This window comes from Delphinus delphis, chromosome 10, assembly GCF_949987515.2.
Source record: "Delphinus delphis chromosome 10, mDelDel1.2, whole genome shotgun sequence".
NCBI lineage: Eukaryota > Metazoa > Chordata > Mammalia > Artiodactyla > Delphinidae > Delphinus > Delphinus delphis.
The window spans coordinates 46,353,368-46,367,437 of NC_082692.2; the positions used below are offsets into that span (position 1 = coordinate 46,353,368).

Consider the following 14,070-nt stretch of genomic DNA (forward strand, 5'->3'; position numbering starts at 1 on the left):
GTTGAGATTAAACATGTAAGGAGTTCATTAGGAAAAATGATCTTGTGACAAAAAACTAACTAAATAAATAAATAAAATGAGGAAGCCAAGGAAGACTGGAGAGCCTTCACACTAGAATATCTGACCCAAAGGAAAGAGGTCATAGCCCAGAAGCAATGGTATTAAAGGGAAATTCATCCCAGCTGTCTAGGAATCCTTGAGGCACGGGCAGAGGAGAACTGTGACTCCCAAGAATGGGCCTATTTTAGCATTTCAACCACATTTGGTCATTGACTGGGAGTTGATGATTTCAGAACAGAGCGACTCATATTCTAAGTCAGTTACACCTGTATTTAGAGTTCTGCATTCACTTCACCACCACAACCCTGGAAGATGATCCAGTTCTTAAAACAGAGTATATCTAGCTGAGCTCATATTCTAAGTCAGTTACACCTGTATTTAGAGTTCTGCATTCACTTCACCACCACAACCCTGGAAGATGATCCAGTTCTTAAAACAGAGTATATCTAGCTGAGCTCATAAGAAACTTGATTATACACTAACAGTAGTGTTTTGCTTACAGTAAGAACTAACTTAACCTGTAGTGTCAAATATTCATGCTAATATCCACAATAATATATTTTCTAATTCTGACATAAAGATATTCTCTAAAGTAAATTTTACATGTATGAATTTATCTGCTATTTGTTAATTTTTATCTCAACCCTCAATGTTGCCAAAAATGAGAATCTATCTCTTTTTATAATTCATAAAGACCTTTAGGAGTCCATGGATTTTTCTTAGATAAGAAGCTGCAAAGATCTGCTTTCAAATTAGGAATATTACATGGGAAAATTATGGAATTAATTTTTCATTTTCATGGTGGCTGCTCAGTTCAGTCAGAAGTAGCAATTCATCACATTCCCTGTACCTAATAAAATAGTAGACATGCTTATTCTTCAGTTTGGTTGTTGCTTGAATGTGAAAATTAAGAGGTATAAATTGAGTAGTTGTTAAAAACTATCATTTTCTACTATAGCTCTTCTGTCAATCAACTGTCTTGAGCCCATTACCACTATAATCAGGTGCTGAACGGGATAAATGTGAAAGCAACATGTTAAAAATAAAAAGTAAGTGCTTTGGAGTGACTAGTACTTTTGCTTGTGAACAAGGCAGTTTTTGGACCATGAGGTAAAGCTGTGCTTTAGAAAAGCTTGTAGGCTGAATGCATCCCCTCCATCTTCTAGACCAGGCTGTGCAGGTGAGTGCACGGTTTCCATGTGCTGTTACTATAACTCACAAGTGCAGAGCTAACCTGGCTCAAGTGTCCACTACCAAACCTCAGACATCATTTATGTTAACCCAGATATTTCTACAAATATTTCTCGTCTCAACTCCTAGACAGCTCATGGTTTTCACATAAACACATCTTTACTGAAAAAGAATTTACTTGGATTGCCCATTAGGCAAAAATACCAATTACTCAGTTTTGTACTGTTCTACCAGGGTGTGTGTGTGCATTCATGTGTGTGTTAGTAAAAAGAGAAACAGGTAAGACTGACACTTGTTTTTTGAAGATAGCATTCATATTCAGTGACTCAGATCCACTCTTTGGTCCTATGGAAATGACTGATACATTTCCACTGATGAAGGATAGAGATCGTCTCTTTGACTTTGACCAAATCTCTGGCTGTTACTGTGAAGTGTGTCTTCTGCTATGGCTGTCATTCTCCATCAGCCCAATGCTAGAACACATAGAAAATTATTTATTTCTAAACATTGCCCCTCAAGTTTTTTAGTTGGATTGCATAGCTTCCCAGTTGTCTGAAACTGATATTTTTTTGCACTTTTTAATTATTTTAACACAGTATCTACTTTGGTCCTTGGGATTGCCCCTTTTCAGTTTATGCATCAGGAACTATTTGAGTATTATGCAGTCTTTAACAATCTACACGTACTTATGCCACTAAAGTTGTTTTTCAGTAATCCTCTTATTAGCAACCATGACCTTGGGACCTTCCAAGATCTTGTTCTATATTGTTACCTTTCCTTTTCTAGCTAACGTATAAAGTGATATCCCAGCAAATCTCATCTGATTTCCTGCTGAGTACTTCCTTGGTAAAAGAAGCAGCTTCAGTTTCTCTGTATAAAACTAGGAACTTAAATTATATTTACTTTTACCTCATTTTAGATTTTTGTATACCAGAAAAATAAGTGAAACATTTCCTTTCTTACTGTGTTTGTTCAGTTCTAAGAACTCCATGCTCCATTTTAGCTCATCAGGTCATGTTTTTTCTTCTAGGACTACAATGATGAAATTCGTCAGGAACAACTACGTGAATTATCTTACTTAAATGGCTCAGAGGACTCTGGTCGTGGCAGAGGTATTAAAGGCAGAGGGATCAGAATAGCTCCCACAACTCCTTCAAGGTACATTTGTTCTTACTTTAAATAAATTAACAGCCAATAAGGATGGCAATACTTTGCTGGCCTGTTCTGTGTCATGATCACAGCTAGGAATAAACAACAACAATATCAGCAACAATAACCACCACCACCACAAAAGCAATAACAACAGATGCTTACATAGCTTGTAAGAGCTTTATATAAGTTATTAACTCATCAAATCCTCCATAGTAGGGTTAAGCATTATTTACAGGTGAGCAACTGTTAAAGATGTAAGCAATATGCCTGAGGGCACACAGGTAGTATGACTCTAGAATTCAGAGTTTGAGCTCTTAACAGCTTCCTAAGAAAATAAGAGGAGCAAACCTAAGAGTTTCTACTTTTTGGTTTTGCCCCAGGATTAGGACATGCAGGTGATTCAATCATATGCATCTTTGAACCAGGATGACCTTGAATGAAGAGAAAATTACAAATATTATCTATGCCTTAAATGGCCCATGAATTGATACAGTCTTGCCAGATAGGTAGACAGATAGATGAGGATAATGATAGATATAGGTAGGTCGGTAGATATATAGATACTTAGATAGATAAGTAGATTATATATATATTATATGTATGTGTATTATATATATACACACACATTTATATATATATATATATATATACACACACACCACCAGTCCAGAAAGCCAGAAGCACATTTGTTACATGGCTGATGGTAAGAATATTTAAAGCTTAGTTATATTTGACTCTGCAATGTCATCAGAGAAGTTTTTATTTGATATTGTTCACTTTGCAAAGAAATTGGAATTTTTCTGCAACAGAATTTGTTTTGTAGGATTCTACATTTGCCAAGCTTTCAAGAGAAAGCATTGTTTTGCAAAGAGGTAAAGTGAAAAATACTCATAGCCTTCACACACAGACTGTGTAACTCTGTCATTCTCTTTATCCTGTTATAGTTGGCCTTCAAATCTCTAAACGGCTTAGATTTAGAATACTATTTCATATATTGCATAGAAACCATCTTAAGAGATTCTAAGATACTTTGCTGATTCAATTTATTTTTAAAATTACTCCCCAAATATTTTCACCACCTTTCAAAACACCACTGTTTTTAACATTTAAGTCACAGACACCTCAAAAAATTTTACACTATCAGAAAAGAAGTTAAGAATGATCAATTTCCAAATAAAATATCAAGGAAATAATTGACTAAAGGTAAAATGTGGCAATTATAGAAATTACTTTGATTAAAGGAAAAACTTCTGAAAATGTTTCAGTGATTATTTTCACATTTTTTTCTTAAAAAAATTTTTTTTATATGAGCTTTCTAATGCTACCTAGGAACATTAGTTTATTGCTAAAAATTAATGTGACATAACATTTTTTATGGACTATTTTTAATGGAATCAGCCTTTTACAAAGCCTTTATATTAACTTCAGCATGATGGGTTGTGAGATGACACCATTGCAGGCAATCTTAAACTGATTAAATCATAGGGTTTTAATAATGAAATTGTCACTTTTGTAGTTCAAAAAATGATAATTTTGGCAGTTATATATGGTGTAACCTAAGTATGTATTGAATGACTATAGAGGCAACAAGTTTTTTTCTATTCTATATTCCTTGGAATAGGGACCATTTAAAAGAATAATGCATTAACCTGCTTTTAAGATTACAAAATCATCATATTAAAAGATTTTGTTTTGTTATTGGTGTTCCTTAAGGTAATAATACATTTGTCATATTTGAGTGGACCATATAAGATTTCAATTTCAGTGAAGTTTTAATTTAAAATATTAATCTCTTTAATTATTTAATAAAGAAGAGTGCATTATAATCTAGACTTTTAAATATCTTAGAAGAAAAATTTGATTGAAAGCTTTTGCTTTTTAACATTCCATATATCATACAATCTGATACTGCCTATGTTAAAAAAGAAAATTAATATTGAAAATTAAACCTCACTTTCAATGCTATCTTGATGTAATTAATGTATTAACATTAATAAAAGTAAATGTAGCAGAACTCTGTTGTCTTCTGTTTCAAACCACATGATGAAATATATCTGCAATTAAATAAGAATAAGAAAATAGCTTCACAAAACAGAAGATCATATTGATCAGAAAGTTCTTGAACACATGGGTTAATGGATGCTGATTTGTACATATTTATGAAATTGTGACTTTTTAAAGTTATTCAGTTACACTGAAATTCAAAAAGAACGGTACCTGGTATATTTTTAAAACTTTAATTTGTTGAAAATTTCTTTAATTAAAGGAATTTATGTTTCAACAAGCATATCTATGAAAACTATCTAATCTTCCAATAATAATGCATACCAGAAAACAAAGTATTACATCTATATATTATAATAATATATATTATGTAATTGAAGAATTAAGATCTTCACACACGTCACTGCTACATGTTGAATGAGAGTGAACAGTGGAAAATAAAACATTTGAGGCAGACTTTGAAGGTTTTGTTTACTACAATGAGAACTAATACATAGATAGAATCTAATGGAGCTTTTTAAAGAGGGGACTAATCATATTTGTCTCCAAGAAAGACTACTCAGTCACCACTGTGAGTGATAGAGAAGAATTAGAGCAAAGATAGAAAGACAGACAGAGAGGTGTGTGGCAAGGAAGCCAGGGAGAATACAAGTTCATTATCCAACACAGAAATGAATACCACTTGGAGTGTTAGAGAGATAAAGGACTAGATTAGAGATTAGAATTTATACAAATTAGTGCCCAATTAGATGTTGGAGACAAGAGAGTGGTCCTAGACAGTATAACTCTCTCATGTCTGCCCTGGTTAGAGATTAATGACATCATCCACTAAAATTAGGTGAAGGACCAAATTTAATGAAGAATATAATTAATCCTAGGTCTATGGATTGCCAGTGTGACCTTGGGAAGGTGACTTGTACTTTCTGTGACTTGGTTCTCAACCTTTAAAATAGCTTAGAAATGGCTACATGACAAGGTTGTCAAGATTTTTAAGTTAGATGACAGATGTAAGGCAGTGGTTCCCAAACTGGTCTGCACATTGGAATCACTGAAAGCTCGCTGCTGCTAGAGACTGTGACTTAATTGGCCTGGGGTACGGTCTGGAGTCTGGAGGTTTTCAAAGGTCTTTAAGTGACTCTAATATGCAGACCAGTTAAGGAGACATGATCCAGGGTATGGTGTGTGGTAGGAAGGAAAGAGATAACAGCCATCAGGGTTAGAGACTGCAGGGGTGCACCGTGAGGCACAGAAGGAGGGTGGGGGGAAGAAAATGGGGATAGCCACATTCCAAGGTGGGCCCAGGAGTAGATGTCAATGAATGAGCCTGAAGAATATAAAGGAGGGAGGAAGAAATATGGAGAAAAGCAGAGTCATAAAAGTTCAAAGAAGGCGTTTTCCAGATAGTAACCCATAGTGATAAATATAACAGTTACAGTGGAATGGGGACTGATTTCCAGTGGATTTAGAAACCAGTAGGCTTCTGGTGACACCAGTCAAGAATATTTTCAATAAAGAGGAGAAAGCAATAACTAGATTGCATTTGATTCAGGAATGAGCAGGAGGTGAAGAATTAAGGATAGAAAACTTTCAAGAAGTCAGAAAAATAAAGGAAAGAACATTGTAGAGTGGATTCAGCCAGGGACACTACGTTCTAAATAGGTGATGTGAATCTTGAGTTGAATTGAGGACTTGAGTTGAAGAGAGATATAGGGTTAATATTCCAGGGAAGGGATGTAATGTATAGGAGGTAATGAGTCAGATTCAAGAGACAGATTTTCCAGGGCTCTGTCTGGGAGACAGTTGATGAAGGAATGGGATAAGAAATTAGATTTGATTTGAGCATCATATAATTTTAAAGCAGGAAGAATGGCTACAGATTCAGAAATCTTATTTTACACTTTAGAAAAATAATCTACCTTAGGCTCAGGGAGTTATAACACTTACCTGTGATTATTCAGTGGTATAGATATAACTTGTGAATATAGCTTAAAGTAAGGTGACATATAACTTACCACCCACACAGGGACACTGTTGAAAGTATTAAAAAGCTAAACTAGGACAACAGTTGTAATTCTGAACTATTCTGGGCAAACCTGGATGTATGCACACCCTGTATATAAGGTGCTTGGAGATCCAGTGAAGGTAAAATTACTCTTTATATCCATCTTATAGATCAGCTTTTATATTATCATGCTAATGTAGAATATTGTGGTCTCAGTTACATTGTGCTTGAAGTGGGCACAGGGCCTTCTAGGGTCTCCCAGTGCAGGAGAGCATTCTCTGTACATTAGACTCACAGTAAGTTCTCTAATAATCTCTCTATTCATCAGCTCTATAATCTATTTAAAACTTTTAAAAGCTTTACCAGCATTCTTATTGTTCACTCGTCAAGCTCATTTTCTGCAAGAGCCAGCTGACTGCTCCTCATAGCAGAAAGCATAACCTACAACCCCATCTGTGGGTGCAGCCAAACAGTGTGATGGTTCACATCCCGTGATCATTATTTCCCCCAAAGCTTTAGCGTTCTTGCTGAAAGCAGTACTTTCTAGAGGCCAAACTTTCAGACATAATAAAAAATGAAATAACCATGCTTTTGCCCAAAAACTTTAGACAAACACTCAACCTTTCCAAAGGCCTCAGAATACCATAAGAGTTTACTGCAACCATTTGATCTTACACTTTTAATACAAGTTAATTTTGTGTCAAGCACTGCAGTACCAAGTACTCAGTGTGTTATTTTTTTTGCAGAGCCCTCATGTATTTCACTAGCACCATAGTTACAATAGGAAATAAATTTTATCAGGGACTGTACCAGTTCAGGGGGTTACATGCATAATGATAAATCAGTGACAATGACCTCAAACTTAAGCTACTATAATAAGCAGAATGATATCATGATGGTTAGAGTTCCACATTTTATCGAAGTGCAGACAGATTATTTTTTTGTAAGTGACAAAATTGCCCATCACTGTCAATAACCTCCAGCATGGAGGAGACATTGACAATTAGCAGCTATGGATGGTACAGTGAGTCATGTACTAGACACTGCTCTCATTTGAGACTTTTTTGGTAAATTTGGAATAAAAATCAGAGTGGGTTGATTTTTGTTTGCTTTGCTTTGAATTTTTAGTGTTATAAAAGAAAATATCAAATTATTTTACATGGTTTTTATGATAACTAAGTCATAACCAATATTTACAAAACTTATTCTGTGGAGGTCAAAATGCTTTATATCCTAAAGAATCTCCATTAAACACACACACTCACAACACTCAGACATGCAGAAATAAATGTGTTTTCTTCCCATTGTATAGAGGCTATACGATGAGAGCTTTGCCTGCTCTCATTACTTGTTTCTCATCTGTATGTGACCTGTTTCTCCTAGGGGCCGTGGGGGTGCCATTCCTCCTCCCCCACCACCTGGACGAGGCGTTCTCACCCCTAGAGGGACCACTGTGACCCGTGGTGCTCTTCCAGTGCCCCCTGTAGCAAGAGGCGTCCCTGCCCCGCGAGCACGGGCATCACCCACTGTGCCAGGATACAGGGCACCCCCTCCTCCAGCCCATGAGGGGTATGAAGAGTATGTAAGTACTCTTGAGAAATCAGTTAATTAGGAGGAGTTAAGTTTGATGGGGAATAAGTTAAACTTCAAAGACATTCATATACCACGAATATAGCAAATAATGTTTGTTGCAGAAAACAAATGTCATTTGCAACAGAATTTAGCAGTGCATTTTAAATGAGGGCATTTTTTTGTTTTTGGTTTTTTTTCCGGTACGCGGGACTCTCACTTGTTGTGGCCTCTCCTGTTGCGGAGCACAGGCTCCGGACGCGCAGGCTCAGCAGCCATGGTTCACGTGCCCAGCCACTCCGCGGCATGTGGGATCTTCCTGGACCGGGGCACAAACCCGTGTCCCCTGCATCGGCAGGTGGACTGTCAACCACTGCGCCACCAGGGAAGCCCTAAATGAGGGCATTTTGAGAAAATCTTTCATTGTACAGGTGCCATCATTGTTGTTAGTATCAGTTAAATAGCTTAGATTTTAAGAAACAAACTATCCTCAAGTTTTCTTATCTTTAGAACACTCAATCAATTTCAAAATGGAAATAATTATAAACATAATGTGAATAGTCATGTATTTAGAAGATTATCCTGGGACATGATAAAGATTAACATAACTCAGAAGTATTTGACAAATATAATGTGATTATATTATAAACTTTGTTAATAATTTAAGACCATGTGGTTGGTTTTTCATTTAAATATCCTACTCTCTCACTATATAAAAGATATGGAATTGGCAGGTAAGAATTCAGAACTCAAAAAATATAGACTGAACAGAATAAGTGCAGTGTCTCTAAGCACCTCCTCCCTTTCCAGTCCTCTGTATCACGTTATACTCCCTTTGACCTCTTTCATCCAGGTTGTTAGCTTTCCACTGGTCATATATTCTAGTCCCTGTGTCTATTTCTCCTACTAGATTGTGAAACTTGTAAAAAGGGGCAGTTTTCTATTCACTTGTATAACCATACTAAGTCCACTCTAAATGTTCAATTGAATTGATGCAAGCCAGATCATAGTCCTATGAAACAGATATATTTTGCCTTTAACCTCTCCAGGGCGCCCGTCCCCTAATCTAGGTGTTTGTTTTATTCAACCATCCATAGACATGCCGTTCTCTCAAATGTCCTCTGTGAATGATTACTAATATAAACTCTTCAAGGACGGTTACCGTCACATTCTGTGCATTCAAAACATATAACTGTTTTATGGACTGGTTAATAACCAAGAAAAATGTAATCTTAAAACAAAGTGAAAATGGTTGATAGGTGTCACTAAGAACACATTAATGCTTAAAGCATGTTAGTTTTTAGGAACGCTACTGATTAAATATGAAACACTGACTAATATCTGTAAGAGTGAAGAAAAAAATATTAAGTTTAATCTTGCTCGCGCGGAAGCGGCGCGGCTGGGTGGGGAGTCCGGCAGCGGGAGTCACGGACCGTCGTCGTGGCTGCGGGTGGCGGTGGTGCGCTCGAGCAACCAGAACCGGAGCATGGAGGCGGCACAACATCCTCAGGTAGTTGGGGCCTCCACACTGGCCCAGCGCACCCCGCGGACGCCGGCCGACCGGCCGTCCCTCCGGCCTTCCCGGCCCGTGCTGGGCGGCTCCGGCTCCCGGCCCGTGGGTGGCGGCGGCCGCGGTTCCCGGCCCCAGTTCTCCCCGACCCGTGCTCGGCGGCCCAGGTTCCCAGGCAGCCGGTGCGCCGCGGCCCCCGAAGGACGGCCGAGAGGCGTCGCCGCGTCCGGGTTCGTTGGCTCCAGCGCCGAACCCAGCGAGGAATCGACAAAACTCGGTCCGCCGCGCGGTCCCCCACATGTGCTTAGCGTCGCGAAAAAAATCACATTCTGAGACGAAATGCTTCCGGGTCGCCGAAACCTCAAAGCTGCTACTAAACCTGAAAGGCTGATGCTGTTCGCGTCTACTTCGTACGCACGTCTGTGTATCTGAAAATCATGGCCTCTGTAAAATGCTCAGCAGTGAGGCGGTAAGTTCCAAGACCAAGGTTAGGGTCCACGAGAGGTTAGGCCGGTTGTGCCCAGGGCGTGTCGCCTTTTTATCAAATATGGAAAACTTGCGCGACAGAATCTCAGGATAGAACAAGTCGTAAAAACACGGAAATGGCCTATTTTAACTTCATGCATTTGTGTATTTGCTCCTATCTACATTTTTCAAGTCTCATGCAAAAAAATCCTTTCTCCTCCCTTGGAAAATCTCCAGTCGATAAGTTCTGAACCACATGTGAGTTTGGTTTCACGCTTCTAGTTTATATTTCAGTGCTAACTCTCCTTTTGTGCCCCTGGTGTTGTATATGTTTAATAAAAGTTTATTCCCGTTTGATAAAAAAAAAATTAAGTTTAAAAATCCATTTCTGTGAGAAAAGGGGAAATGTGTTCATCTCAGGTATCTTGTACAACATCAGGTATCAGTATTTAAAATCTTAGTCTGAAAATTGCAACATCTGCAGCAGAAAACATATTCTACCCTCTGAACAAGACCACTGATCTGAAAACACAAACCCTGGTCCTGGTTCTACCATCTCTTCCGTGAGATGTACTGTGTAGGAAATAAGTGCTTGTTGAATGAATGAATAATCCACAACAGGGAAGGTGGGATTGTTTTTTGTTTTTCTTTTTGTTTTTTATCTCTGAGGAACTAGGTCTACCATCTTTATGTGCTTTGCCACTATGGTGTATTTGTCTTCCAAACAGAAGCCTAAACAGTCAAATCTTTATTTCAAAAATTAAAAGAGAAATAGCGGTCAACATTGTTATTAATCAAAGAATTTACAGGGCTTATAGGGCACAGTGAAAGAGAACAAGATTAGAAAAGCATTGTAGTTTTTCATGTAGCTCCAAAAATATTGTAATCTTTCACATGCATTCCAATTTGTAATGAATAGATCAAGGACTGCAAGGCAAAAAACAGTAAGCTACAAAGGAATAAAGAGTTTATGGAAGTATGGGCATATTCCGATAAAGGGTATATTCTGAATGGGAAAATTTAAGAGGAGTGTGGTTCTTTTATAGTAAGTAAAAGAAAATGCAAAGCCATGTAAATCTGATTTTTAAAACTTAGATTTAAAGTATCCAGGCCCTTTAATTCATTCACTCAGTCCTTTACTGAGCCTCTATCTTATTTCAGGCACTGTTCTAATGGTCCTAGAGATGTAGCTGTGAACAAAACAGATCAAATATTTACTTTCATAATGCTTACATTTTAGTGGGAGAAGACAGGAACAAACATATATAAAGAAATGAATAAAGTAAAGTCAGGTAGAGATAAGGGCTCCAGAGGGAGGTGGCAGGAGGGCACCACCATCAAAAGAGCTGTTAGGGAAGGTCTCTCTGACCTAGAGGCTCCAGCAAGTGTCTAACTAAAGGTAGAGTCTAGGCCAAGGGGCTGCCTCTATACAAAGGCATCCCTGGTTAAGGAAACAGCAAGCAGAAAGGCACTGAGGAGGAACATGCTTGAAGTGTTTGGGGATCAGCAAGGAAGACATCAAGGCTGGAGAGAGTGTGTGAGGGGGACCAGATGAGGTCAAGGGATGGACAGGCCAATTCATGTTGCTATTGGAGAGTTTGGGGCAGGAAAGTGACATGAGCAGATTTATTTTTTAAAAGGTTTCTTCTGTATACATTGCAGAGAACAGAATATGTGGTGAGGTGGGCACAAGAATTGAAATAAGGAGACTGGCGGCATCCCCATCGACAAAACGAGGCTTAGAGGGGTAAGAAGAGGTCTATTCTGAGTGAACTGTGGAAATGATCTAGTAGGATTTGATGATGGGATAGATGGAGGAGGTGGGAAAAAAGAAAAGAGTAAAAGATAATTTTGTGAAGTGAAGGTTAAACTGAACCTTGGACTGAACAACCAGGTAAAACTGAGGTGTCATTTGTTGAAATGAGGAGTACGGAGTGACACAGACAGGGGGTTGGAAAGTTTGGCCTTCAGGAAAGTCTGTTGTGTTGCTGGGTGAACACCACCCGATTTTTGAAACAGAAAGCAGCATCCCACAATTTGAAATGTGTCACTAGCTGTGTAATTTATAACACTCTGCGGCTTGCATTTCCTCTTCTATATAATGGCGATAATCATTTCAGCCTCACAAGACTGCAATGAATGTTAGGAATAAGCATCCATAAGCACTTAAAACATAAGCATGCATAAGTACCCCGAACATTATAGACAGTCAATAAGAAATGACTATTACACAAAATTTCATCATGTATTATACTCTTAAATTTCTCCCTGGGATAAGCTATGAACCCATTGAAGTCACAGACATTTAGCTACTTTTTGTGAATTAATTGGGCATCATTATTTGCAAATAGGAGAAGCTATGTCATCTTCTTTTAGCAGTAAATAAGTAAACAAACAAACCTGGGGTGGGGGACTCTGTAAATGAAAATCAATAAACAATCTATAACAGGAAGAGAAAAGAGTTTTATTTGAGCCAAACTGAGGACTATAATCCAGAAGCCAGCTTCCCGGATTACTCTGAGGAACTGCTCCAGAGAAGCAGGGTTTTCAACACTGTTTTATGCATTGTCAGAGCAAAGAACATCAAACAAGTCAGGGATACTTTCCTTCAAGGTTTCAAAAAAAACAGATCAGCATGTACACAGCAAGTCAATATGGCCCTGGCACCTGGGAAGGGAGTCTTATCATCAAAGGAGTACCAGCACTGGCGTCCCAGGAAGGAAGGCATTTAGTCTTTATTTTAACATGGACATTCTTTACTTCTGGTCAATGAACCTTTTCTTTAATAATTAAAGCAGATATACAATGTATGTTTTATAGGCCACAAACAGGCTGTTCTAGTTAGAATATAATTCAAGTTAACTCATGTATAAGCCAGAATGACTTCCCCACATCTCAACATGTAAAAATTTCCTGTATTAGGCATCATGAAGTCCAGTAATAGGAATGCCATCAGGCCTTAAGAAATAGCTAAACCAAGGCACTAGAATCCCTCCCCACATTTCCTCTCTGGTTTTTTTGCATATGTTTTCATTCCACTTTAACATACAAACTGGATATTTGGCTACGCTGATCAACATGACTCAGCACATGGTGCTGCCAAGTTTACATATCCAAGTCCAGTTCTCCTCACCTACAGATACTGACTGGCTGGCCATCTCTCAGCCCTAATCTGGATCCCCAGGTGGGAGAATTGTGTTCATTCGGGCTTGCCAGGTGTCTATGACTGTAGAGCAGGTGTCTCTTGAAATCAGATCTGGGATCTACAGACTCATCAGCTACCAGTGATGTGGGTGGTGTAGGCGTGACATTCACACAACATAAGCATGCTTCCTGGGTACCCAGCCCCAAGGACCATATGGAGAGGCATTAGTTTCCAGAGAAGGAGAAAAATATTATGAACTTGACAGAAATCCTAAATTTTAAATAATTCGTTCCTCTGTAAGAGGTAAGAAAAACAAAAGTTTAAGTGTCTCAGTAGCAAAATAACAGCACCATGCTGAGTTGATTGTGAAAATATCAAGGGATTCTTAACTTTCAGATAAAATTACTTAGACAAGATTCCCTTTATTATAAATGACAGTATGGGGCAATTCACTCTTCAGACCTTTCTTCCTTCCCTGCTGAGGCTCTGACCACGTGGACTGTCTACAGGTGATCAGATCTTCTTGTGGCTGCTTGCCCGACCTGAAACAGCTCACCGTCAATGAGACTGCTGTTCAAAACCATCTTTAGCGTTAGTTGAATCTTTTTAAAAATGTGAACTTTAGTTTGTTACATGTCCTAATCCAGACTTTAAATATTTTAAAGCTTCTCTTCACTGACTTTCTGCTAAGAAGAGTACATTTACTTTTTTCAGCTCCATCATCATGATTGAAGTAGATTTGGGGAATAGAGTTTTAAAATGCTCCCACACAACAAAATATAAAGTTCTATCAGTGGATAATATGTAAAATAAACTTAAACTTTTGAATACCTACTAGGTTCCCGTCACTAATCTCATGATAACACTACCAACCAGCTATAGTAGACTGAGGCTTGTACCCAGTTTTATATTCTACATAGTACTTGTCTCACAAAGAACTCAAACACATGTATACAGGTCATTTGTACTTCA

General features: G+C 38.1%; 1 protein-coding gene across 1 annotated transcript in view; it reads left to right on the forward strand.

Moving 5' to 3' along the window:
• KHDRBS2 (KH RNA binding domain containing, signal transduction associated 2) overlaps positions 1–14,070 on the forward strand; it is a 684,497-nt gene that overhangs the window by 403,706 nt on the left and 266,721 nt on the right. Inside the window, exons 5-6 of the mRNA XM_060022069.1 lie at positions 2,282–2,409; positions 7,793–7,991. Coding sequence (XP_059878052.1) covers positions 2,282–2,409; positions 7,793–7,991 — 327 coding nt within the window. The remainder of the gene's footprint in view (positions 1–2,281; positions 2,410–7,792; positions 7,992–14,070) is intronic.